Source organism: Protobothrops mucrosquamatus, unplaced genomic scaffold (genome assembly GCF_001527695.2).
Source record: "Protobothrops mucrosquamatus isolate PMUCROS unplaced genomic scaffold, P.Mucros_1.0 scaffold180, whole genome shotgun sequence".
Classification (NCBI taxonomy): domain Eukaryota; kingdom Metazoa; phylum Chordata; class Lepidosauria; order Squamata; family Viperidae; genus Protobothrops; species Protobothrops mucrosquamatus.
The window spans coordinates 92,409-118,550 of record NW_015386539.1 but is presented as its reverse complement, the minus strand read 5'-3'; the positions used below and the strand labels follow the sequence as shown (position 1 = coordinate 118,550).

Below are 26,142 nucleotides of genomic sequence, written 5' to 3'. Positions count from 1 at the left end.
ACCAGCATGGTGACCTTAAAATGTGTAGACTTCGACTCCCGGAATTCCCCAGGCTGCATGGCAACCTTAAAATATGTGGATTTCATCTCTTAGAATTCTGGGAGTAGAAGTCCACACATCTTAATATTGCCGAAGTTGAGAAACTCAGCTCCCCACAAAGTCTGCCTGTTGGTGTGAGTCATTCCAGCACTCAGGTGGAATTCTTCGATTTTCCCATTTCCTTCTAAGGAAGATTTGCTTGGTTTCTCTTCTGTTGGTTTCCATGGCTGTGGAGATCCTGTTTTGATGCTTTTGTCATTGTCCACCTAATTTTTCCCCCTTGGTGCTTCCCTACCAAAGCTTCTTCTTCTGTGGAGTTGGTTTTGAGAGCTTTGATTTGATGTCCACCAAAGTGACATCCAACCTATTTTTATGTGCCTGCCTGCTTTTTCTTTCTTTATGTATTTATGGCATCCTGGTTGTCTTTGTGTGTGTGTGTGTGGTTGGTTTTAATATTCTCGATTTCCCTGTTTCGTCCCTGTAGCAGATGTTGTTCAGTCTCATGGTGGCGTCTTGGTGGAAAACGCATCCCCGTCTGCTCCCGTTTCCACTCCCCAGTTCAGGGCCTTCCGGAGAGCAAGTGAAGTGAGCACTGTCAGCCAGGTGTCGGGGATGGCAGACAGTTACACTGCTTCCAACATAGCCAACAGTAAGTGTTTTTTCCCACGGAAATGAGCCTACCCTGTGCTTCGTTCCCTCAACCTATGAAGATCAGCTGATACCTTCTGCTTCTCTTTGCTCCTACCATGAAGTTCTCCAAGACTGGGAATAAACCTTTTCAAGATGTTGCAGAAGAAGGAAAGGCTCGTGGTTAGCACCCAAAATGAATGCCGTGTCCCTCACAATCAAAAAAGCCAACTCTTTACAGATCCAGAGTTTGTACTGCAGTGTTTCTCAAGCTTGGCAACTCTTAAGATGTGTGGACTTCAACTCTGGGAATTGAAGCCCACACATATTAGAGTTGCCAAGCTTGGGAAATATGGCTGTATTGCAATAAATCAGAAGTTAAATTGTCCATTTTTGTTCCTAGGTTCAGAGAACATCATTCCAACTCAATGCCCCGTTGACCTTCAGAGTTTTTCAACTCTACTTTCTTACCCTCCCATAATTCCTGAAACCCCAAAGAACAAGGGCGCAACCCTTGTTAAGAAGTCTTAACTTTCAAAAATTGCTTCCCTTTTCAACTTCCTATCTTGGTTCATCAGCTCAAGATCACAAATTCCCAACTCCGAAGCCAAAGGAATGGTTGACTTTTACCTCATCCAATATATGGTTGAACGCATTCTACACCCCAATGTATTATTAGAGGTCAAAAATCTGTGGTGCATTTTTTTTTGCATGGTTCCCTGTCTGTTTTAACAAAAGCGTGTGTTTTATTTTTGTGTTGTCTTTCTCCGTCTCTCTCTTTCTCTTTGAAAATGTGATTCCTTTTAGAGAAAAAACACCATCTCAACCACTCCAGAGGGTTTAGCCTTCTGGCTCTCCTAGCGCTCCCCCACAAACCCCACATCCAGTCCTTCCCCCAGAGGACTGGGGGGCACAAGCTCGAAAGATCCCCGAATCCTTTAGGACGAAGGTTTGAGAGCTCCCTCCACAGGGAACTGGAGACCGTTCATCTGATTCCAGAGCTTGACGTCCATGAAGGTATTCTGGAGAGTGAGGAGAACGGGATCAAAACGGAGCAATTGCTTATCTCTTCTTTCGCTGTCTCCAGAACCCAAAAATCATCTTCAAAGGAGGTCTTTCTCAAATCTTGCTCTGTTTAACAAACCACTCTTTTTACTCTCGCTCTGATTAACCGACATGCTACTAACAGCCCGTCACAAAGAGTCAAGCTCATTCAGATTCCTCTTAACGTTCTACGCTGCACGTGTCCTCCGATTATCTTGTCCTCTTGAGCTGTTCCTTGGGAAGGAAAGGCTGGTTCTTGACTGCCCTACTTTGGAGAATTCCTTAAATACTTGGTGAGCCTGAAAAAGCAGAAATCTTTTTTTGCAGAATTTGGCTTAGAAGCTCTCACTTTGCTTTCCCAACTCTCAATTTAACATTGAGAATCTGGTCAAATGTGGTCCCACTCCATATTTGAGTGGCTATGTGTATTATCATCTCAGGTGTGGCTTTTTCCTGGAATTAAGAGCAGAATTAAGAGAAGGAATTGGATGAAGTTCAGCAAAGTCATTTCTTCTGAGATGGAGGCTACATAAATTTGATTTATAAATAAATCAACCAAGTTAGTTCGCTTTTCCGGACATAAAATCTAGGGATTCTCCTCATGGGCTAGTCTTTGACACTTTCCATTTAAATTTCCAAGAATGATAACACTGAATAACAGGTGAGGACTTTCTTATCCAGTTCAGCTTCTTTCTGTCCTTTTTTTGGGGCCCAAATTTTGGCTACTCTTGTCGTAGATTCAGAAATAGGTTCCTCAAATCACAAGGAATGCCAATCTGTTGACTCTCCCAAGGTGGTGAGGCAGCTCCTCCTGGACCTTCCATGGTCCGAGAAGAGCCGTGGCCAAACACTTCATAGGATTGACGTGGCCAGGGGAGTTTTCTCACCCTTTTCCTGGAGGGTACATGGTTTTGGGAGTTGACACAGATGAAACGATGGGATACTTTGAAGAAACCTAACAGGATCTCTTTCTGCTCTCAGTTGCGGCAAAGTGGTGGGGAACCAAAAGGATTGACTATGCTCTCTACTGTCCGGATGCACTGACCGCCTTTCCCACAGTCGCCTTACCACATCTCTTTCATGCTAGTTACTGGGAATCCACGGACGTGGTCTCCTTTCTCCTCAGACAGGTGAGTGTCCTCCTGCCTAGATCCTTTCTATCCCTTTTTGACTGCCAGCTGACAAACCATTGCCCATCCCGGGCTTAGTGTGGAGTACAGACTCCTTGGCCATTTGTAAACCAGAGTTTGTGTCTTTGTGGGTCGTGCCAATGTGGCCTGTTCATCAGACGTGGCTTCGCAGCGAGAACAATCTCAGTTTCACCTTTCAGGTGATGCGCCATGAGAACAGCAGCATCCTTGAAGTGGATGGGAAAGAAGTCTCCGTCTTCACGCCTTCCAAACCCAGAGAGAAATGGCTGCGCAAACGGACTCACGTCAAGCTACGGGTGGGTTGCGTTCGTCCCCCCTATCTGCCAGTGCCCCAAACGGGGGGGGGGGGGGACAGAGAAGGATGAAAAAGCCCCAAATTGCAACTTTGGGTTTAGAACCAGGATGATGATGGTAACACTGATTCAGCCAGAAGGAATAATAGCAGTAATAACTGGCTGTTTGTGCCATGAATAATAACAATAACAATATGAAACAGTTTGAAAACGACGACCACGATCAAGTGTATAAGAAAAAGGTTATAAGATGGAGTTTAACTGGCAACATGCAGAATCTGTTGTATAATCCAATATTTGTCAGTGCAGCGAAGGGGGGGGGCTGACAGCTACCCCGAGAGTTGAATTAAAAAGTAAATTTAAATCAATGAATCCACTCAGCCAGGGAGAAGAAAGCTCTGTGCATAAAAATGATTAATCGCCATCCAGACTCATTGATCACCCTACGTCAACTAACAAACAAGACATGTCAAGAATTATGTACGAGTAGAAGATGTTGAAAACACAAAATCAAAAATAAATGATAAGATTGTGCTTCTGCCGTGTCCTTCAGGGTGGGAATTGATGCTCCCAAATCCGACATTTGCTCCCTCTGTTCTTTTGGCAGAATGTCACAGCCAATCACCGAATCAACGACACCGTAGCCAACGAGGAAAGGCCCCAGGTGTTGAACGGGAGATTCATGTATGGCCCGTTGGACATGGTCACGCTCACAGGGGAGAAGGCGAGTTGCTGATCTGCTCCCGCGAAGCTCGAAAAGGTGGCAGATGTAGAACCAAAGGGCGCTTGGTCCTATAGGAACTCACGTCCCAACTGTAATTGCTCCGGTAGCAGTGGCATTTGTAGAATTCTAGAACAAAAGAATTGGTATGGGTTGTAGAGGTCCTCCAGTCCAATCTCCGAGTAGGTCTACCTATCTTAAGATGCCAAGGTTGAGGAACATTGATCCAGAGCTCTCAATCTCGATCATGGCTGGCGGGGGAATTCTGGGAGTTGAAGTCCACCTATCTTAGAGCTGCCAAAGTTGAGCGCTATTCTAGAGCTCTTGGTCAACCAGAATAGAAATTAGAGCTAAGTAGAGCCATATTAGCAAGATCAGTAAGAAGCCGCATGCCAGATATACCCAAAAGAAAGTGATGTGTGGACTTCAACTCCCAGAAATCACCAGCTGAGGAATTCTGGGAGTTGAAGTCCACCTATCTTAGAGCTGCCAAGGTAGAGAAACATTAATCTAGAGCCCTCGATCAGCCAAAATGGAAATTGGAGCTAAGTAGAGCCACATTAGAAAGATGAACCCGCAGCCTGATGCCGGATTAACCAAAAAGAAAGTGAAGTGAGTTCTACTTCATGGGGGCACTTCATGTTTTCTCCCCCTTCTCAGTATAAACGCGTAATGAATGCAGTGGACTCACCCAAGTCTGTATGACAATGGGATTCAAACTCGGATGGTCTAGAATATTCCAGACTTCTTCTTTGCACTTCAGGTGGACATTCACATCATGACCCAGCCCCCCTCAGGAGAATGGGTTTACTTTGATACAGAGGTCACCAACAGCAGTGGCCGGGTTTCCTACATGATTCCTGAGCAGAGGCGGCTGGGGATCGGAGTGTATCCTGTCAAAATGGTGGTGAGGTATGTTCTTGTGCAGGAACGTTTGCTGTGGAGTGGGGTACAACAGTGGAGCGGTAGGAACAATGGGCACGGCCTGAAAATCACAGATGTGACAACTGAAGCCACCTGACTGTGGATTAGCTAATGGCATCTTCCGCCTTAATCCAAGGTTGGGAGCGATTGGCCATCTTCTTTCCCCCTTTGAAGGCAGGTGCATATGACAGCTTAAATAAGGACAGGAAATAATCTATTCTGCAACGGTTGTAAGCGTGAAGCAATGGTCCTAAGTCACTTTTTTCAGTGCCATCGTAACTTCGAACGGTCGCCAAATGAACCGTTGTAAGTTGAAAACTGCCCGTATAATGAAGTCAAGATTCCCTCTCTGTTTCTTTCTCCTTAGGGGTGATCACACATATGCCGATAGCTACATAACCGTTTTACCCCGGGCGACCGAATTCGTGGTCTTCAGCATCGATGGTTCCTTCGCAGCCAGCGTCTCCATCATGGGCAGCGACCCCAAAGTCAGGGCTGGAGCAGTTGACGTCGTACGGTACGGAGGGCTCAGCGGCGGGCAGAGTTGGTGCCAGGAAATTGTACTGAAGAATGGGGTTTTATGCTGTTGCTTTCGTGTCAGAAGCTCCAAGGCACTTCCAGGTTGAACGGATTAGCCAGTGACATCATCGTTTCCCCAGGGGATGCCCAGTTGGGGTCTCCTTTCATATCCCTATAGTGAGCCCACCGAAGTGGTACCTATTTAACTACTTCTGTTTGCATGCTTTCAAACGGCTAGGTGGGCAGGAGCTGGAGCGAATGACAGGAGCTCACCCCATCACACAGCAGCAGGCGGCTCTCGAACGCTTCCTGGTTTTCAACTCATTGTTCTAAACACATGAGCCGCCGTGCTCCTTATGAAATACTATGAGTAGGAACACTTTCTTCCAGTTGAAAACGAGAGGCCCTTTTCTGTCTTTATGTTCTCGCTGTCTCTCTCCGCTCATCTGTCTTCCTCATTTTCCCCTCTTTAGGCACTGGCAAGAGCTCGGCTACCTCATTGTCTACGTCACAGGCCGGCCCGACATGCAGAAGCAGAGAGTGGTGGCCTGGTTAGCACAACACAACTTCCCCCACGGGATTGTCTCCTTCTGCGACGGACTGGTTCACGATCCCTTGCGGCACAAAGCCAACTTCCTGAAGTCTCTAGTCACGGATGTAAGCCGAATTCGCAACAGGTTAAAGCAGTTGCCGTCAGCTGGGCTGAGTCCTGTGAAACACGCCTTTGAGAATCCAAGACCATCTAAAATGACCAGTGCTTGGCATGGAAGCCCCTGATTAGCCTGGTCTGTGGGCAGTCATTTAGTGATGGCTTTGGTATAGACCTGTGTTTAGGGCTGTTCTGGTTGGGAGCTCAGCCATCGGCAGGAAAAGCGCAACAAGAAAGAGGTTGTGTTCCTGCTGATCCATGCCTGGTCCTCTCTGCAGGAACTTAATTAGCTATTGATTTGCATTGGAGGTGGGGAGGTGGGTGAGTTCTCCAGCCATCATGTTTCAGCTCTGTAAGATGCTGAGAATGTGAGAGGGAGGAGGCCACCACATTTTTCTATTTTCACTTCTTATACATCTAAACCACCTAACAATGAATGTTCCCAGCACGGGCAGACATTCCTTAGCTAGCCATAGCACCTAGACTTACATACCGCTTCATGGTACATACACACCCTCTCTGAGCAGTTTATAGAGTCAGCCTATTGCCCCCAAACATTCTGGCTCCTCATTTTACCCACCTCGGAAGGATGGAAGGCTGAGTCAACCTTGAGCCAGTCCGGATCGAACTGCTAGCTGTCAGCAGAGTTAGCCTGCAATACTGCGTTCTAACCACTGTGACACCATGGCTCCTGACTCAACCATATACCCCCCCCCCCCCCGGCTCTTGGGCTGATTGACTTTTTCTTCTTATTCTAGCTGGACATGAAGATCCATGCGGCCTATGGATCCACCAAGGATGTCTCCGTCTATACTTCCATCAACTTGTCCCCTCCACAGATCTTCATTGTCGGGCGGTCTACCAAAAAGTTGCAGAACCAATGCCAAGTAAGATCCTTTTACTGTCATGGGTCCAGCCTGCTGTCCACTGTCCATAAATCTCAGGGAAGCAGCTTGTAGAAGAAAGGGGTTCTTTGATCCTAAGCTAAGGGCAGATCCTCTCGCACAGTAAGCAGTTTTTGATGTCTTTTGTCCCGTAGTTCATCACGGAAGGCTACGCGTCCCATCTGGCCCAGCTGGAGTACACCCATCGCTCCCGGCCTGCCAAGAACACTACTCGAATGGCTCTCCGGAAGGGCAGCTTCGGACTTCCGGGCCAAACTGAATTCCTGCGCAAGAGGAACCATCTCTTGCGGACCATCTCCTCCCAGCCCACCACATCAGCTGGCCAGAGTGCCAGTCACCGTCCAGAACGGACGCAAAGCCAGTCCGAAAGCGAGCGGGAAAGGGACCGAGAACGCAGCCAACGGAGCATGAGTCTTGCCACAGGCTGCTGGGGCCGAAGCCCGCTCCCGAGGCTCGAACCGGGGAACTTGGGTCAGAAGTAGAAAGGCGTCCGAGGCGCGATGATGGCCAGCTGCACTTGCCCAGGTGGCGGAAGCAGGGGCCACGACAAGGCCAGCAGCATGGAGCTCGTGGGCAAATATGGTGCTACTCATTGCCGGTGGGGCGGCAGTGACCTGGCCAGGAGCAACCGAGCGATTTGGGTTTCCTTTCCCCCACAAAACATGCAGGCCTGGACAGTGGCAAGGAGTTGGATACGTGGAGCGCAACCGGGCGGGCCGAGACCAGGAGCCATCTTCTGCCACCGAGACTTCAAGCGGCCTCATCTTCGAGATCCACTGTTTTCCTGCTCTTATCCAGGGTTAGAGACTGTAAATATGTGCCTGTTCAGCTTCTTCTTAGCCATCCGTCAAAGATGAGAACACACTGGTACATTGGGACCAGCAGCAGAAGAAGACCAGGTTGTGGGTAGGAGGACCGTGCGTTCACATAGGCCGGTCCTGGGACCTGGACACGAGGAAGGGAACACCGCTGACTCTCACTTCTTTACAACCGCAACGCCAGTTGATTAATTTCTGGAATCTGGAAGGACTCGGGACCCACAAGCAGAAGCCAAAGCTCCAGGCCGAGTCAGATTGACAGCTTCCACTCGGCGGACGGTGACCCCGGGTGTCATGCGCACACAACTGGATTGGTGGTTTATCGAGGCTGGTTCTAATTAAAGGATTTTTTTTTTTAAAAAAATAAGAGTTTGGAAGCTGAAGGATTGCACTAATTCAGGAAAAAAAAAAGTATTAGCAGGCACAAGGTTCTGCCCCTTCAGACAGGAAGGAGCACAATTTGGGCATGATCTCCAGCCAGTACCTGCAGTACGATTCGAAGCACCTGGCAAGTGCAATATTTGCTCAGCCTAAAACCGAAAATAAAAAGAAGCTACGTCCAAATTCTTCCCAGCCCTTGTCAGATTGTTGTTGTTATTATTTATTCATTCCCCCTGCCCTTAGACTGGAGTCCTTCCTCGTTTTTCCAACGTTATAGTACCGGCTTTCGGCGGAGGTTGTAAACTCGTTTTCTTTTTTTAAACCGTGGGTCTATTGCAACTGTACACCTCATCATTGTTTAGGTTTTGCACTGAGAAACTTTTAGGAAGAAGGTCTGTTTGTTTGTTTGTTTTTTTCCTCAAGCGACTCCTTCCGGATTTATAGCGCATGACATTAAATGTTGTTAAGCCACGGCACAACGGTCTGCTCCTACAGACACGCAACACGGCAGGCGGAACGCAGGGAGAGATTTCTCACCCATTTCACCCTTTCAATAGTTCAGGGGATTTTTTAAAAAAGTTCATTAGCCATGTCAACCACCTTGTCGTTGTCAACTCGACAAGGGAAATTAGCAGAGGGAAAAGGTGTGTCTCCTGCCTGATGCTGAAAAAGAGCCGAAGTGGATTTTAATACAGGCAGTCCTCGACTTAGAACGTTCATTTAGTGACCATTTGAAGCTACAACATCACAGAAAATAGGGGGACGTATGACTGCTTTTCACACTTACGACCGTTGCAGCCTCCCCGTGGTCATGGGATCAAAATCTGGCCACTTGGCAACCGGTTCATATTTATGACGGACGGAGCGTCCCCGGGGGTCACATGGTCCCCTTTGGCGACCTTCTGACGAGCAGTGTCAATGGGGGAAGCCGTGATTCCCTTAACAACCGTGTTACCAGCTTCACTTAACAACTATGCCAAGAAAGGTCACAAAAGGGGGCAAAACTCACTTAACAAATGTCTCGCTTAGCCACGGAAATTTGGGACTCAATTGTGGTCGAAAGTCAAGGACTACCTGTATTTCCTCTGGCTTTTCTACTCATTTACCTGGCTTTAAAGATGTTTTAAAGCTTTTGGCATCGGGGGGGGGGGGGAAGACGGGGGCATTTGTCTCTGAGGAAGGGCCAGGCTGTTCACCCTCTTTTGGTCTCCACTCTTTGCAATTCAGATTTTCTAGCTGCTGCCAAGGGGTCTTTCAGCCCATCCTAAAGCCTGATCCTCCCTCTTCACTGGGAGATCAGCCTTGTCTTACTGGCCTGCAATGCTGCTAGTTTTTTATATTTACTCAAATTTTATCTCCTCTTTCGCCTCCGGTCGCTTGTATCACTCTCTCTCTTGCAGGCGCGTCTTTGTCCAACTTTGCTTCCTTTCCCCTAGACTGATGGGCATCCAAACGTCTCAGACTTCTGCACTGTGAAACTGGCCTTTTTCCAACCTTCGGTGGTTTGCCTGGATATTTTTTAAAAATGAACCAATATTCACCCAACACTCTTTTTTATATACCCCCCTTTAAAAATTATGTGCACTTCTCCGGCGTCCTGTTTCTCTCCCCTTGAAAAATGCCGGAGTAAAATTCACTGTATGGAGTAAAATTCTCAGTGGTTTAGGAAGCCATATTGCATGATCCTAAGCCAACTGCGAAGGGGACGGGCAGGTTTTTATTACTTTAGGGAATTTTTTTCCCCCTCTGATTGAGCCTAGTTCTTAGGGATGGATGTTGAAAAACAGGAGTGGAAGAGGTGTCCCAATGGATTGCGTTTCTGCTGTCTCGTCTGATCATTGCGTCTCCGTCTGTCGTGCAAAAGGACGCCACAAAAATTGCCAAGAGAATCAAGAGTTTGGGACTTCATCCCTTCCTTCTCTGCTCTACACAAATCCTTGAGCCAAGACACAACCCGACGCGTACACTGGCAAACTCTAAAGGGGGAAATAAAAACGTCTCGTGTCTTTGTGTGCATTTGCAAAATGTGTAAAGAGAAAGTCAGTGTCAGTGTTTTTTTGCAAGCTTGGCAATTTAAATGTGGGTGGACCTCAACATGCTGACTAGGGAATTCTGGGAGTTGAGGTCTGCCCAGGTTGGCTGGGAAATTCTGGGCGTTGGAAGTCCACAGGTCTTAAAAGTGGCCAAGGTTGGACACCCCTGATCTCAAAGGAGGGTATAATTCAGTTTTATTTTGCTCTTAGCCCATCTGCCTGGAGCCAACCTGATCAGAGACCTGGCAATTCCCACACGTCACCCCCTTAAGCCCCACGATAGCAGAAAGGTGGATTGTAAAGGTAGAAGGCAAATGGGAATGTCTTGACGGAAAGAAAGCCTACTTCTTTTCAATCGGGGCAGAGTTTCAAACAGGAAAAAAGTTTGAAGAATCGCGTCCTACAGTGCAGTGAAGCTGAGGGACTTCAGTTAGGTTTCTGCCAGATTGAGCTGAAGTTGCGTTCCTGTTAGTCCTCTTTTTCTACCTGTTCTAATGTCATTTTAAACCTGTCCAGTTGGCACCAGAAAAGGAGAAATCTAACTGTTAAGGATACAACTGGGATGGGGATAAAATGATCCCCGGTGGAAATACACAACTGGGATGTTTGAGGGTCTAGCTTAGCCTGTTCCATCTTTTTTTGTTTGTTCGTTTTGCTCCTGCCTTTCTTTGTGCATGATACTGTCGGGCGCTTTGCTGTTGTCGTGTGTGACTACCATCTTCTCCCCTGCCACCTGACTGTGCTTTGTATCCAGTTATCAGTTGTATGTGAACCTCTTAATTAAAAGAACTGGGAAGGTTTTGCTCACCGTGTTTGTTTCTTTGCAAGGCGTGCCGGAAACCGGATCGGAAACGCCCCCGGGCCAGTTTTAACCAGTGTCCATTTCCCTTGATGGGCATCGTTGGGTTCAACTTTCCCTGGCACTCCCTAGATTTTTTTTTGCAAATATAGTCTCCCTTTCCTTAATCAGGGTGGGTTTCAAACAAGGGAAGTCTCTTTGTTTTAAGCACCCGCTGTGCCTCAAAGCTCAAATGAACTCACTGCAGTATCTTGGAAACTTGATAAGGATGCAGAGATAAAAGGATCGTGTTTTGCAGTTTCTGCTAAACCACGGAGGCAAAACAGGAAAGCAGGAGAACAAATTGGTTTTAGTTATTTTATTATTCATGGGTAGAATAATTTTATTGGTGATAGTGCAGGCCTTTCTTCATTTAGGAAACCATCCCTTCTTCCAGTGGATCACCAGGTGGCGATCCATCCTTATCCAGGATTTAAACTGGCCTAAAAATGTGGAAAACACACCCAGTTCCGAGCAGCTCTCCTTCTCTAACTGAACGGACGAGGCCATGAAACCACCAAGATCATTTAGAAGGTTGTTTTAATTAGTTAAATTAGCTACATCAGCATCCTGTATAAGCATTTCCAGTTGGACAGATGACACAACATTCATCGCTTCAACAATTTCAATTTTTCCTTCAGCTTGGTGCTTGCAGTTTTGAAAAGAAACAACACATGCAAAGAATACAATCCAGCCCATTTTTTTTTTTAAAGAACACTTTCATTTGGCAGGTTTCACAGGAAGAATATTAAATTTGCCTTTAGCTCTGGGAATCGGCACGATTTCAGGGCCTTTAGCTCTGCAGGACTGGGTGCTCTGCAGAATTTTAAACACACACTTTACAATATTTTCCTCTCCCACGCTTCTGTTTGATTTTCTTTTGGGGTGAATTCAGCCTAGGTGGCGTGTTCCAAGCACGGATTAATGATTAACTGGTTGTGATGGGAATGGGGTTTACATAAGCTAGCTCAGCAGCTGCTTGCTTGCCAAAGGATGCTAAGAATTGGCCAGCGTGTGGTTCCCACTGGCCTTGTGGGTCAGGGCAACCCAGTCGGTGCTTGTAGGGCAATCAGCCCAGGGCAGGATTAGAAACAGGAGGAATCGGAAAGAGTGAGAGAACTCTCTTGCCCCTAAGGAAGGCTATGTGCACATTGCACAAAGCGACTGTCGGAGAATGAATGATTGACAAGGCTTTGAATGCTCTCCAACCCAAGGAGGAGGAGAATGGAAGGAAGAAGAGAAGGAAAAGGAGGGTGGAAGAAGGAGAAGAAGATTGAAAGGAAGAAAAGCAAGAGAAAGATAAGAATAGAAGGAGAGGATGGAAGGAAAAGGAGAATGAAAGGAAGAGAAGGAGAAGAAAGATGAAGAGAAGGAGAAAGAGAAGAATAGAAGAAAAGGGTGGAAGGAAAAGGAGGAGGAGGAGCATAGGAAGAGGAGAAAGACGGAAGGAGGAGGAGAGAAATTAAATTAAACCAGTAGCAACCAATGCAGAATTAAGCTAGCAGCCCAGGCAGAGGGTAGATTTTGCCAGACCGTCTGTTATGAGCTTAGGAAGCTACGATGCCCTTCTTTGCCTTCATCACTAGCAGGAGGTGAAGTCAAATCACACATCGGGGCTGAGCAACTGGCAACCTTCCAAGACATTCTCTGACGTCCAAACCAACTGGGGAAGACCAGCCTTCTCCCGGCCCTGCCCACAGCAGGAATCCAGAATCGGCTCTCTGGAAGCCCCCAAACTGGCCTTTACCCTCCCCAATTGGCTGGGAAGCCAGGGCACCCTTAAGAAAAGAAAGCCGAGCCCCTTCTGCCTGGAAAGAGAGGAGCTGAGGCAGCTGGAGAAACGGGCCAGGAGGCCTCATTCCAGACTCCCCTGGAGCTCTTGTGCTGCCTCCTTGATCAAGGGGGTGGGTGGGTGGGTGGGCAGCGTGCCAGGCAGACCTGAAGGAGAGCTGCAGCAGGCCTGCGCTCTGCCCTCCTCTGGCCGGATCAGGGAGGCGATGAGTCATTCTCCCTCCTGGTAATGAGCTGGTGCAGCGCCCCAGTCTCTGGACTGCATTGCTGGCAAGGCTGATATTTTCCTTAGCGTGACGGGAAGTCGTTCTTTTGCTCGGGTTTTCCCTGCCAGGTCACCAGATAACCGACGAGGAGATCGGCAGCCTCTTTAGCTGCAAGGAATCACTCAGGAGGGGGACCTTTGGCACAGGGGGGGGAAGCAGTCAGGGACACCCCCCTCCCCCCCAAACCATTGCCAGCAGCCCTGTATTCACCCGTCTTTGCTCCTGTTTCCAACTCTCCCTTTCCCCCCCCCAAGAAGAACGTGAAACTACACTCCCTAACCTCAAGAGGATGGGAAGCCGAGAAGAGCAGCTGAAGTGACTCCTGGGAAAATCAAGGGGCCCCTGGAGCAGAAGGGGAGGGGGAGAGCCCCCCAAGGCTGGTGCACTGCGGCCTTAGAAGAGATCCTGCCCTCTGGCACCCGGGCGTGCCTCGTTTGGGGCGAAAGCTTTGCAAACAGCCAAGGAGGCCATCTCTGCCGTTTCAGAAATCCGTCCCGCTACTGCAGCATCCCCATCTTCATCTGAAATGAAAAGCCGTCTCCCCGGGTGGATTGCTGCAAAAGGAGATAAGGATACAGGTTAGAAAGGGGGGGGACTTGCCTTAGAAAAAGGCAAAGTCTTCTTTAGCTGCCCCCCCCCCCACGTCCCAATCTGCCAGGATCCCCGGAGACAGAAAAATCCAGAAGGTGGATTGGTTGCCCTGAAGCTATTAGGTTTCCAGGGCTGATGAAAATCAAGGGGGAATTGGATTGACGTCTGTCTGTCCGCAATGTCTCACCCCACGCGTTAGGAAGTTCTGATCTTGCTAAGGGGAGACTGATGCTCGGGGTGTCAAAGGGGCTTTTTCAAAAGGCAACTGGATTTTCTTTGCTTTTCGTTTTACTTCTCATCCAAGAAGCTTCTTCAGTTCATCTTCCTTCCATCAGAACCAAATAAGCTTTTGGATTGAGAAGTGAAATGTCTTCAAGGAAAAATGAAGTCCAGTTGTCTTTTGGAAAAAGAACTTTTGGGACAACCGTGACCTGGATGGCTGGGAATCTCCATAGACATGATGCTCGGGGTGCTTTAAAGGGCAGATGTGGAGACAGAAACCAAGTGCCTTGTCAACAATATGGGCCGTGAAATGCGAACCTCTGAAGAAAAGCACAGCCCGCTTTTAGTTGTGAAGTCAATGACCCTCATCCTGTCCAAGCAGGCCAGCTGCATCCAAGCTTGTTGTGATCACAGAAAGTCACTAACCTTGTTTATTTCTTTATGCCTTTCTTTCGTCACAATCTCCTCCAGGACCTCTCCGTCGCCTTTAATAAGCCTGCAAGAGAAACACCACTGACTTCCTCAAGCAACAGATGTTATCCATAAAAATGTGGAAAGCAGCTGACCCTTAACAAGAGGTCAAGTTAACTATTGCCACGAGGGTTTATTCGCGTAGCAACCGTGGCAAAAAAAAGTCGCAAAATCAAGAAGAACTTTGTGAACAACTGCCTCTTTTAGCAGCAGAAATTCTGGTGTCAATGGTGGTCATAAGCCAAGGACTCGCCTATACGGCCTTCTACTGTGCTTGAAAGCTTTCAGGAAAGCCGGAAGAAATCGATTCGAATTTAGCAAACACGTGTTTGCAAAGGGGGATGAAGGCAACACCCGCCCGTCAGCAAATATTTGAGGATCCAGATGCTGTGTTTGTAATACTGAAGACTTTTCTGGGTACTAATAATGGAGATGCCAACTTCACAGATTTGTATCTTTGAGAGATGGCTTGTGCCCAGATCCACCTCTGATTTTAGGGCAAAAGAGATCTCGGTGCCCTGGCAGCAAAATCAAACCAGCAGCAGGCAAGCTCTTGCAGAGACAGCAAACAAGACAAAACGAGGGGGGAAAACACACCCCGATGTTCAAAAATTAAAATAAATGATATTCCATGCAAACTGCTTTCCGTTGAAGTTGTCCTACCTCATCCGGCCCGTTTCAGGGTCGAGGACCTTCCGTATAACGCTCTGGCGGGCGTCCCACTCCTCTTTTGTCATTGGCTTCATGGCCTGGATGCGGAACTTCTGTTCGTCCGTCAGGGCTGGAAGAGAAACCTACGTCAGAAAATGGGGGAGGCCACCAAACTCTTCAACAGTTCCCGTAATCGGCTGTAGGAGAGGCTCTGCCTTTTACCCCACAGAGAGAAAGGACCCAGGATTTTTTGGCCCTCACGGGAAAAACAACAAACCTCTATTCATCACGGACAAGCATTGAGAGAAAGAAGGACGTGAGGAGAAAGCAACTGACCAGTGAAGGATCCTTAATTTTGAGACAGTGCCTGGCCAGCCTCGAGAAGGAACCGACCCTCGGCGTGAGAACAAAAAGCAGCCAATCATGTTTGACTAGGAGAGCCAGGTTGGCGCAGTGGGGAAGGCGCCAGCTACCCCTAAGAGGATTCTGAGTTTCAAAATTGGGGCACTTGGCAACTGCGTGGATTTACGACGGTTGCCACGTCCTGGGTTCATATGATCCCCATTTGCGACCTTCCCAGCTGGCTTAGCTAGATTCTCTTAAGGACTGTGGCAGCAAGGTCATAAAATTGGATAACAACCGCCATGCTTAGACGTGGAAATTCTGATTCCAACTGTGGTCCTAAGTCAAGGAGAACTGTTTTATGTTATTGTAGCCTCTCAATTGCTCCTCCAATCTGCTCTTGGGAGAGTTTTTTCCCCCCAGGCTTGCTTGAGCTGAGTTTCCGTGCTATAAAGGCCAGACTTACCAGGCCCAGAATCCGATCCAGCCTCCTTCTGCCACTGCTCCAGTGAAGGGCCTGGAGCCTCCTCCTTCTTAGTTGCCTCCTCTTTTCCCCTCTCCTTCTTGGCTTTCTTCTTCTTCTTTTTCTCTTTTCGTTTCTTCCGCTTCTTGTCTTTCCCTTTGGAAGCCTTCTTCTTCCTCTGCTTTTTCTTTTCGGATTTGGCCTTTTCGTTGTGGGACTCGTCCGAGGAGGCACTGGAAGAGGAGGCCGACCCAGAAGAGGAGGAGGAGGAAGAGGTGGTCTCAGAGGAGGAGGAGGAGCTGGCCTTCTTTTTCCTTTTCTTCTTCACTTTCTGCTTCTTTCTCACTAGGAGCCAGAATGGAACAGAAGATAAGCAGGCGCTCTGGAGGACAATCATCCCCAACCTGGCTGGGAATTCAAGAGATGTGGTCCCACCGCCTTCATTTATTATCATTTCACAGGAGAACTGCACATGATCATCACCAAGGGGGAGAGGAATTGATCCTCTTTGCTGGTCCCACCCAGACCCAACCTGTCATGGAGACTATGTCCGAATGGGGTGAGCTGGGAAACTAACTATTTAAAATAGTTTGGGCTCTTCTGCAACCCTAAAAAATGAGGTAATCGGTATCAACCTGCTTTTTAAAACCGTGTTTCTCAACCTTTAAGATGGGTGGACTTCAATTCCCAGAATTCCCCCCTTTTAAGGCTGCCTTAAATGCGTGCCTGCAAACAGCGAGAACTGACATTCAGCCTCTTGCATCCACCCCCACTCTACCCGAGAGACCAAGCTTCCTGTTTAAAATGTTAACATCTTCAAGTTACTAGTCCTGGTGGAACTCCCGGGAAGTTTTAAAGTAGGGAAAAGCGGGTTTGGCTTACCAAGCCAAAGCCAAGGAAGGCAACCCCCCCCCCTCTGAATTGGCAAGGAAACAAGATGGAAGGTTGAGGAGAGGTCCCCATCCTTCCATCTTTCAACGACGTTCATTTGGAAGCCACAACTACGCATTTGTTAACCCACAGATTTGCAGCCATACAAACAGGACTGCAATTTGGGGGAAAAGCTGGGGTGTTTTTTTTCCTCACCATCTTTGGAAGAGGATAAACTCATCCTGAATTCCTGGGGTTCCGATTCTTTTTTGCTTGCTGGGGACCAACTCCTCCTCTCTCGGGAACCTTTGCTGTTCTTCCTCCTTTTCTTATCTTCCTCCTTGTCTCGCTGCCGGCTCCGGGAATCGCTTCGACTCCTCCTGCGTTTTTTAGCTTGGCTGTGAGCCATCTTGCTCTTCGTCCTGTTTCAGACAGATGAAATGGTTTTTTGTTTTTTTTTAACATCCACAGTAGAATACCCTTCATCATTGCAACCCTCTAGAAATGCCTTATTTGTAAAAAATACAATATATAAAATAAAGTATGAAATAAAATATGAAACATGTTAAAAATAATATAAAATATAACAAAGACCTACTCCTGTTATTCATCTCCAACTAAAACTTGCCTCTATCATCTGAATTGATGCAGAAACAACAGAATCGATGTAATTTTTATTCCTTTTAGGTTTTATTCCTTTGGAATAGTGAAATTGCTCCCTAATGGTCTTCCAGCTATCTGTACGCAAAATATTTATAGTGTTATTAATAATCTTCCTTTTCTACTTAATAAGGGGCGGGTCTTTCTGAGTCTGGAGTACTGGCCTTTTAAGAAAAGCCTCGCTTTCCTAGCTGTCGTTTAGCCGCCTTTGGCCAATCCGCGGGCATCCCTGCCTTTATAATCCCGCCTCCGCCAAGTCTCCAGAGCGGCCGCTTGGAGCGCATGCGCGCTAAGGACGAACCTGCTCCGCTTTTATGGATCCGAATTCGCCCCGTTGTCTTTGACTTACCGAGTCAGGTAAGCGCCCCGCCTGTGGGGTGGAGGAGGCCCGGCACGGCGTGAGGCGCAGAGCCCTCGTTAAGGCGGCTTCTCTGCACCATCCGCGGATTCGGAAAGCGAACGCAGCCGCCCCCCCCTCGCCCCAACGGCGGCCGTTCTCTAAACTGTAGCGGCCACTTCCGGTTGGTCTGTTGGTACATAAGTCCGGCGAGGAAATCGGAAGCTGCGCACTTTGGTTCCCACCTCGGTTAATGCACGTGAGCCGAAGGTTGGAAGAGTTTCCTTCCAGTTAAGAGATTTCGTTGATGAAACGTGTTTTCTTGATTTCTATGCCGCCCATCTCCCCTACTCTTCGCTCACGATTTTTTTATTTAAAACAAGGTGTTTTTTTTTTTATTTGTTCCCTTCCAAGATTCCTGAAGCTGTTGGCTTTATTACCGGAAGTTATAAATAGAAAATTTTGCATTCCAGTTGGAAGCTGTTATAACTGAGAAGGAAAGGTAGTTATTTAAAAAATAAAGCATTCAAAATAGTATTTTTTTAAGCTCCTGATTTTAAAAAGGTACTTAGCTGTTATGCTGGAGAGATACCAACTAAATAGGATTGATGGGGGGGGTGAATTTGAAGATGAAGAGACTCTAATAGAGGTTGGCATATAAAAGCAGGGAGCACTTCACCCACCCTCACACTGATGATGTTGCCTAATTGGGCAATGAAACGTCTGCAAGAAAACAATCTCAGAGCACCAAGGACCCCACAGTCCTCCTCCTCCTCCTCCCACATTGCCTTCTACCACTGATGATGTTGCTTAGTTGGGCAATGAAACGTCTGCAAGGAAATAACCAAGCACTCAGGACTGCACAAAGAAGAGACTATTGATGTCTTAAAGTCAGATTTTGAAAATTTATTAAAATCCAGACATAGAGTTCTCCTCTTCCTCTGTGGTCTTTTTATGTTAAAGAGCACACGTCTGTGGTCCCAGGTGGGCTGCCCTCCAGAATCGTAGTGAACCCATCCCCAAATCCCTCTGCTTCAATGAGGTCAGGCTCTCTGTTGCACATGGGACAAAGTCGGTTGCGGACAGCCGAAGATCGCATCCAGATAATCAGGTTCCTGCGTTCGCCAGAGGCAATGGGCAGCGCCCCGTGGAGCTGCCCTCCGCGATGGAACAATCCATAGAACAGCACATGTTCAACCTCCAGGTAATTTGGCACAGGCTTGGCATCCTTGAAAAGAGTGGACAGATCAGGTTACGAGCTGCTTCAGCAGTTGAGTTCTTCAAATCAAGGCAGCTTTCAGAAAATATTCATTCATGCTGTATCTACATATGCAATTCACTACTACAAGCTGTGGAAGTTAGTGGTTAAGGCACCCAGCTAAAACCAGGAGATGGGGAGTTCTAGTCAGGCATGAAAGCTGGCTGGATGACTTTGGGCCAATCACTAGGAGACAGTGAGTTCTAGTGCTGCCTTAGGCATGAAGGCTGGCTGGGTGACTTTGGGGCAGTCGCACTCTCAACCCTACCCACCTCACAGGGTTGTTGTGGGGGAAGTAGGAGAAGGAAGGAGCATTAACTACCCATCATATGGTAGTTAATTGCCCATAATGATGTAAAAGATTACAATCAACTGTATGAAGTTTTAAAAGCGGCACCTGTCTAAATTCTGCAAAGTAAAGGCTGCCTTCGGTGAACTCTTTCCCCAGGCAGACGTTGAGGGTCACTTCTGCGTTGTCGTAATGAATGTGCAAGTCCAAATCTTCACGCAGTGCGTATTTCACAACAAAAGCTTTGTGGCTGTCCAAGCAGCTCCCTCCACAGTCCGGGTAAAGCAGCGCTGTCAGCGGTTGCAAATATTTCTCTCGCAGAGGTGTAAGAAATGTTTCGTCCAGTCCAAGTTCATTCAAAAGCACCTGCCATAAATGTGAACGAGAAAGGGCGTCAGAAAATAAAAGGGAAAAAAAGATGATGAATATTCTAACAGAAGATTCGGGTCAATTTCTTTCAAGGGTTTTGGTTTTTCTATTATGCCAAATATTATCAATGTAGCATTGATAACTGTTTTGTATTTAAGCAGGGCCAGGATAGAATACAAATAACCCTGTTTTCTCTAATGTGAGAAAATGCATTTAACAAAACGAATTCCCACATCATTCCACATTTTTGCCATCTACAGGATGTGAAACTCACCCCATAGTTATTCATAGAATTGGGTCTTCCCTTAGGCAACTCGGACTGTTCAAAATGTTCTAGTTCCTCAACAAAAGCTTCGCAGAATTCCTTGGTGAATATTGGTAACCTGTAGATTCTCTTATCTGAAGTAGAGAAGAAAATCACCAGGGAAGACAGAAATTCACTTTTTACTGCCTATTATGAGTAAGTATATTTTCCAGGTGATAAAATAAGTTAGTCTATTTTTTTTATTTATAGTAAAGCTTAGACGTTTGTGGGCAGAAGGCCATAATTCAGGAGTTTTAATTTATTTGCATATAAAATAATGAATTTCCCCAGTTGAATGGAACTTCCATCAGCAAGGGTGAGAAAGATTCATCTGTGCATGAGAATCGGAACCTTGCCTCTGGGCCACAGGCCCAAACAGTAAGCTCAGCCCGCCAGAGGCATAGCCTGTTTGCAGGCTACTGATAAATGAACGTCGATTTTTACCTGATAAAGATTCCACACGGCGCAGGAGACCTTGGAGATCAGCATTTTGGGATTTGCAGTATTTGACGGTTTCTAAAAATTCCGGATTAAAAAATGATTCCTAGCATAGCAGAAAGGGATAAGGAGAGAACAAGAAAAAGAGAATTGAACAGAATAACTTCTGATTAACTTGCATTTAACTTTTATCAGACTTTGGGGGCTGCTGCCAGTGCTCTTAACTCTAGGGACTCGGAGCAGGTTCCAAGGCTGCATGCTTCTCCCTAGCCAGGTAAATTATCCCTCTATCTCATTTAGATTATGCAGTTTCCTCTTTTGTCAGAAACGGCTGTGAAGTCTCAAGTTAGTCTCACTTTTTTTTATAATTTGCTTAATAGAAAAAATCTCCCCCTCCCCTTTCCTCCTGGTCCTCTGAGCATAAACTGATGTGCAAACGCAACAAAGCACATCCTTTACCTGTAAAATATATAGCTGTGGGTGCTTTGGTCTGTAATTCTGAGAGATGATTGCTTTTCTTTCTCTGGATTGATGATCCAATTCCTTTCTCCTCTGCACTTCTTTTTCAACCTGCAGCAATTCAATCTGTGTTTATAAACTGTTAATTAAGATACTTAAACAGATGCAAGGGAGGTTTCTCTCTTGGTTTTCTTGTTTACAGAAAAAGCCAGGGGTCTCATAAAATTCAAAAACTGCTGGACCAGAAACCGGGTATCTAGTACACATAATTTTAGTACACATAAATCTGTGGGTGATGGGTGACTTTTGATCAGAGTCTTTCGCACCGCCCAACCCCCCTCACAGGAACATTCTGGGGAAAATAAGAGGCAAGGAAGCGTTTTGTACACTGCCTTGAACTGTACAAAAAAGGGCAGGCTACCATTCTAGAATCATAACCATCGTACAGTTGTGTGCCATTGTGCCCCCAGTAAAAGATGACAAAGGTTATCTATTTTTCAAGCTAATATAGCGCAATAATACTATGGAATAATTCACAATTGTATGATTCCTCAAAATAATGTAATAAGACTGAAATTCCACAATGGTGTGATTCTTCCAGCTGATATATATGTGTGTGTCTATAGATACACACTTAAGCTGGTGTGATTCTACCAGCTAATACAGAGCAGTAATAACTCAAATTTGGGTGTCAATTGTGGTTGTAAGTCGAGTAGTGTGTGTGTGTGTTTTTCTCTAATCAGGCTACTGAGATTCTTCAGCAGAAAAAGGGCAGAATCAATGCAACAAAAACCCGGAGGGGCGACGGGTCTTCCTGCCCAGCCTCGCCCGACCAGACCTCTCGAAGGACGGCCGCGAAGTCCTCCTCGCTCCTACAGCCGCGCTGCCTCAAGACCTGCGAAGGAAAGAACGGGGCTCAGCAGGGCACGGACGATGGGGATTGTAGTCGAACCCTTCCCCCACCCTTCCCCACTGTGGGCGAGGGATCCGCCGCCGCCCCGGGGCTCACCGGCCCGTACTCCCTGCGCAGCTGCTCCGGGTCGCCCTGGTAGCGCAGGTGGAGGCCGTAGCGCTCCACGAAGAGATTATCGGTGAGGAAACAGGCGCAGGCCAGGAAGCGACCCCGGCCCGGGCTCCACGCGCCGCGCTCCATGTTGCCGCCCGGACCCGCCGGCGGACGGAACGGGGTTGCCCGGGCAACGGGTCCGTCGCTCAAAGCGTCCCGACCGCCAGCCCGCGCCAGGGAGCGTCTGCAAATTACCCAGCGGCGCCCAAAGCGGAGGAAGCCAGGTCGGAGCATCTCTCCCAGCTCTGGAGTCCCCAGAGGAGCGGAACGGCCCGGAGGAAAGAAGGGGAGCCCTTTTGGGCCGGGGCTAAGTCCGTTTCGTGACCCCAAGAGAGCAACCCAGCGGAGTTTTTGCAAGCCAGCCTGGGAAAATCTGCAGCTTTGTTGCTAGCAAGAAGGCAGTTGCCATTGCTTTTTTTTTTCTTCCTCCTGGCAGGGCTCCTTTACTTAAAAACAAGAAAGCTGGCTTTCTCAATAGGGTCTTTTGCATACTGATGTGGGGAGAAAGGACAACAGTTAAATGCACTGGTTGGGGGATTCTGGGAGTTGTAGTCCATCCGTCCAGCTGGGCAAGAGTCTGGCTGGAGGGACCGAAGATCGCTGGGCTGCTTCTGGGAAACTGTCTTTTTTGTCCAGGAATTGCAGGGGAATCCAACTCTACTTACCTTAAAGTTGCCAACTTTGGAGGTCTTCTAGTCCATCCCCCAGCTGAAGCAGGAGACCTTTTACCATTTCAGACAAATGGTTGTCCAATCTCTTCTTAAAAACCTCCAGTGTTGAAGCACCAACAGCTTCCGAAGGCAAACCGTTCCATTGATTAAGTGTTCTGTCAGCTCTATGAATTGGCACTTTTAATTAATACTCTGATTAATTGTTCTGTCGACTATGTCAAATGTCAACTCCCCCAACCCCCGTGCCCCAAAGTATGTACCAGATGTACCCGGAGCATCCCATCCTGATGCAAACAGCGGGAAAGAGCCCTCCCCGACAGCTTTGCAAAGCAAGGGGCACTTGTGCATCATCCCTTAAGCCAAAGCAAAACCAGCAGAGCACAGCTGCAGTTCCTGGATAAAAGGATCGGAGCTTCCCAGCTGCAGCCCAGCGGTCTTCAGCCCCTCCAGCCCCTGGCCTGAGAAGCCAGGCCCTTGCCCGGCCGGACCCTCCTTTGCAACATGGATTCTGCCTTGCAAGTGGCCGAGGAGGAGGAGGAAGAGGAGGAGGAGGTGGTCGGCGAAGGCTCCTGCAGCCCCACCAGCAAGTTTGAGGATATTTTCCGCCTCCTCTCCGAAGGCTGCTTCCCGGCCAGCTTCTGCTCCATCAAACGGAAGAATCTGAAACGCTACGCCCAGAAATTCATTGTGGAAGGTGAAAAGAGAGGGGGGAGAGGATGTTTTTTTTTGGGGGGGGAGGCATGTCTGCAGCTGCAGCAGCCCGAGGCTGGCAAGGAGGCATCGGGGACATGGGAAGGGTTGGGGGGAGGGGAGATTAGCTTGATTGGCAGCAGGAAAAGATGGGGAAGGGGGAGGGTGCAGAACAACCCAAAGCTGCTTCTGCATCCCTTCCACCAAGAGATCTCGCAGGCTTTGGACTGATTGGAGGTGATTTGGGTTTTAATCCTAATTTAAGAAATTAGGAGAGTGGCATCATAGCAAGTAAGTCATTCCAAGCAAGGTGTTATTTTGTTAAAAGATGTTAGGTTCAGTAAATTTAAAACTGATTCTCCTTCCTTCCTTCTCCTTTTGCTTCCTCTTCTCCTCCTCCTCCTTCCATCCTTCTCTTCCTTCCCTTTCCCCCTTTCCTTCTTCTTCTCCTCCTTCCATCCTCCTCCTCTTCCTTCCCTTTCCCCTTTTCCTTCTTCTTCTTCTCCTTCCATCCTCCTCCTCCTTCTTTTCCTTCTTCCTCTTTTCCTTCGCCTTCCATCCTTCTCCTCCTCCTCCTCCCCTTTTCTCCTTCCTCTTCTCCTCCTCCTTCCAACCTTCTTCTCTTCCTTTTTCCTCTTCTTTCTTTTTCCTCTTCTTCCTCTCCTTCTCTTCCTTCCATCCTTCTCCTCCTCTTCCTCCTTCCCTCTTTCAATCCCATCATCCTTGGTCCGTTGGTCCTGTCAGTTGGATCAGCCTCATTTCAAGGACTTCTTATGGAAGGATTTCATGCACCCCTCCAATACATTGAAAAGGACCAAGAGGGGAGATTGACACGTGCAGAATGACAGATGCACCTTGCACTAGAAATGGTAGCCAATCATTGCACCCATTTTTTCCAGCTTCTTTTTCCATCTCATTGTATATATATTTTTTGTCTTGTTCCTTTTTCCTTGTGCAGGAGGCTGCCTCTATTATGTGGGCCCCAAAAAGGAAGAAAAGCGGGAAGTGGTGGTTGACCTCGAACGACGACGGCAGGTCTTCCTGGAAAGCCACTTCACGGAGCTGGGGAATCACCTGGGGCAGAAGAAGACGGTCCACCGGATTCAGAGCCGATACTATTGGCTGGGTATTGTCAAGGATGTGGTAGACTGGGTAAATGTTTGAGGGGGGGAGGAGGAACTGCTCGTTTTAGGCAGAGAAAATGATTGCTTGGAGTGTTCGGATTCATTCCCAGAGATCCAAAGGAAGCGATTATTTGCAACGATACAGGTAGTCCTTGACTTATGACCACAATGGAAGGCAGAATTTTCACTGCTAAGCAACGAAGTGAGTTATAGCCAACGTTACGATCTTTGCTGCCACGGTTCTTAAGTGAATTTCTGTGGCGGTTAAGCAAATGACGTGGTCAGTAAGCAAACCCAGCGTCCCCATTGACTTTGTGGTCAGAAGCTGGCTGGGAAGGTTGCAAGCAGGGGTCATGTGACCCTGAAGGTCGCAAACGGTGACCACGTGACCCCAAGAGCCTGCAACTCTCACGAATACATGCCAGTTGCCAACCGCCCAAATTTTGGTCACGTGACCCTGCAACGGTCATTAAGCGCAAGGACTGGGTTATAAGTCACCTTTTTCAGTGCCCTTGCAATTTCAAACGGTCGCTAAGCAAATGGCTTCTTCGTCTTTTTTTTCCTGCCTGTCTTCCTCCAGATCAAGCTGTGTGAAACCTGCCAGAACGCAGAGCATAGCAAGAACCTCACCAAAAAAATCCGGCCGGTTAAAGTGGAGCTGCCTTGGGAGGTTGTAGGGCTGGATATTTATGGTGCGTGCGTAGTTTATTCCAATTTGTATGGCTTTTAAAACAATTCTTTCTTTTTTCTTCTTCCTAGTGTTTTCCCACAAGTGCAGGATTTGGGGTTTTTTTCCCCAGATAAAACAAGTGTGGATCCATTTAGTTGCAATAGAAATTGATAAACTATCTTGTCACCTGAGCATGCCACTGTGGGCTGAAAGGGAGTGGCTGGCCCAAAGTCATCCTGCTGGCTGTAAAGCCTAAGGCGTGACTAGAACCATCTCCAGATGATTGACGCAAGGTCATCCAGGTGGCAATTGTGCCTAAGGATTGACTAGAACTCACCATCTCCTAGTGATTTTCCCAAGGTCATCCAGGTGCTTTCATGCCTAGGGTGGACTAGAACTCACCATCTCCTGTTAATTGGCCCCAAAGTCACCTAGCCTGTTTTCATGCCCAAGGCAGAACTCACCTAATGATTGACCCTGACTGCTTTCATGCCTAAGACGAGACTAGAACTCACAGCCTCCTCCTTTCTAGCCTGCTGTCTTTTTAAACAAATGCTAGTTTTTAATTCGGCAACCCAATCATCTCCTCCTCCTCCTCCTCCATCTTGCTGCTGAGACCCTTTTCTGTTTGTTCCTTTCTCCAGAGTAACTACCTTGTTTTACCTTGCACACCTTCGCCTAAATCTCAGTGAGGTCACCTCAACAACTGACTCTCTTTGGGATGTTCTCTAGGTCCTTTCCCGGAGTCCAGACAAGGCCACAGTCACATCCTTGCCGTGACGGATTATTATACGAAGTGGGTGGAGGCTCTCCCGTTGCTGAAGAGAGACGCTTTTTCGGTGGCCAAAGGCTTGGCTTCCTTGTATTACAGGTGGGCTGATCTGCTATTACGGGATTTAAGGTGGTAGATGCACGTAGGGCCAATCCCTAAAACTAGGAATTGTAGATTTGAAAGCCACGTTGTCTTACCAGATGCCCTGGTCCACGCCTTTCGTGGACATGGCAAAAACATCTCAACCTACACATCTACTTAGGAGTATTTCTCGTGTGATTTCTTAAACAGGTTTGGGGCATCCAGGAATATCTTGTGCAATCTGAGCTGGGACTTCTGCAAAGAGGTGAGTCAGAATTTTCATCCCCTGGAGCAGTGTTTCCCAACTTCGGGAACTTTAAGATGTGGGGACTTCAACATCCAGAA

At 47.6% G+C, this 26,142-nt stretch overlaps 3 protein-coding genes across 3 annotated transcripts in view; 1 reads left to right on the top strand and 2 right to left on the bottom strand.

The window, feature by feature from the left end:
• Nucleotides 1-7,354, top strand: part of PITPNM2 (phosphatidylinositol transfer protein membrane associated 2) — a 32,421-nt gene extending 25,067 nt beyond the window's left edge. Inside the window, exons 17-26 of the mRNA XM_029283668.1 lie at nucleotides 524-688; nucleotides 1,474-1,683; nucleotides 2,692-2,840; nucleotides 3,041-3,157; nucleotides 3,762-3,878; nucleotides 4,639-4,787; nucleotides 5,167-5,316; nucleotides 5,792-5,975; nucleotides 6,726-6,854; nucleotides 7,007-7,354. Coding sequence (XP_029139501.1) covers nucleotides 524-688; nucleotides 1,474-1,683; nucleotides 2,692-2,840; nucleotides 3,041-3,157; nucleotides 3,762-3,878; nucleotides 4,639-4,787; nucleotides 5,167-5,316; nucleotides 5,792-5,975; nucleotides 6,726-6,854; nucleotides 7,007-7,354 — 1,718 coding nt within the window. The remainder of the gene's footprint in view (nucleotides 1-523; nucleotides 689-1,473; nucleotides 1,684-2,691; nucleotides 2,841-3,040; nucleotides 3,158-3,761; nucleotides 3,879-4,638; nucleotides 4,788-5,166; nucleotides 5,317-5,791; nucleotides 5,976-6,725; nucleotides 6,855-7,006) is intronic.
• Nucleotides 7,355-13,433: 6,079 nt separating this feature from the next.
• On the bottom strand, nucleotides 13,434-17,836 carry ARL6IP4 (ADP ribosylation factor like GTPase 6 interacting protein 4). The gene is made up of 6 exons (XM_015813637.1): nucleotides 17,619-17,836; nucleotides 16,826-17,031; nucleotides 15,743-16,084; nucleotides 14,947-15,064; nucleotides 14,239-14,308; nucleotides 13,434-13,553 (listed from the first exon to the last, which is right to left on the bottom strand). The coding sequence occupies exons 2-6, from the start codon at nucleotides 17,016-17,018 to the stop codon at nucleotides 13,497-13,499; spliced, it is 780 nt and encodes a 259-aa protein (XP_015669123.1). The 5' UTR covers nucleotides 17,019-17,031; nucleotides 17,619-17,836; the 3' UTR covers nucleotides 13,434-13,496.
• A 666-nt stretch (nucleotides 17,837-18,502) lies between these two features.
• OGFOD2 (2-oxoglutarate and iron dependent oxygenase domain containing 2) lies at nucleotides 18,503-21,876 on the bottom strand. The gene is made up of 7 exons (XM_015813636.1): nucleotides 21,733-21,876; nucleotides 21,562-21,618; nucleotides 20,724-20,834; nucleotides 20,271-20,370; nucleotides 19,797-19,921; nucleotides 19,262-19,519; nucleotides 18,503-18,834 (listed from the first exon to the last, which is right to left on the bottom strand). The coding sequence occupies exons 1-7, from the start codon at nucleotides 21,874-21,876 to the stop codon at nucleotides 18,559-18,561; spliced, it is 1,071 nt and encodes a 356-aa protein (XP_015669122.1). The 3' UTR covers nucleotides 18,503-18,558.
• Between the last annotated feature and the right edge of the window lie 4,266 nt (nucleotides 21,877-26,142).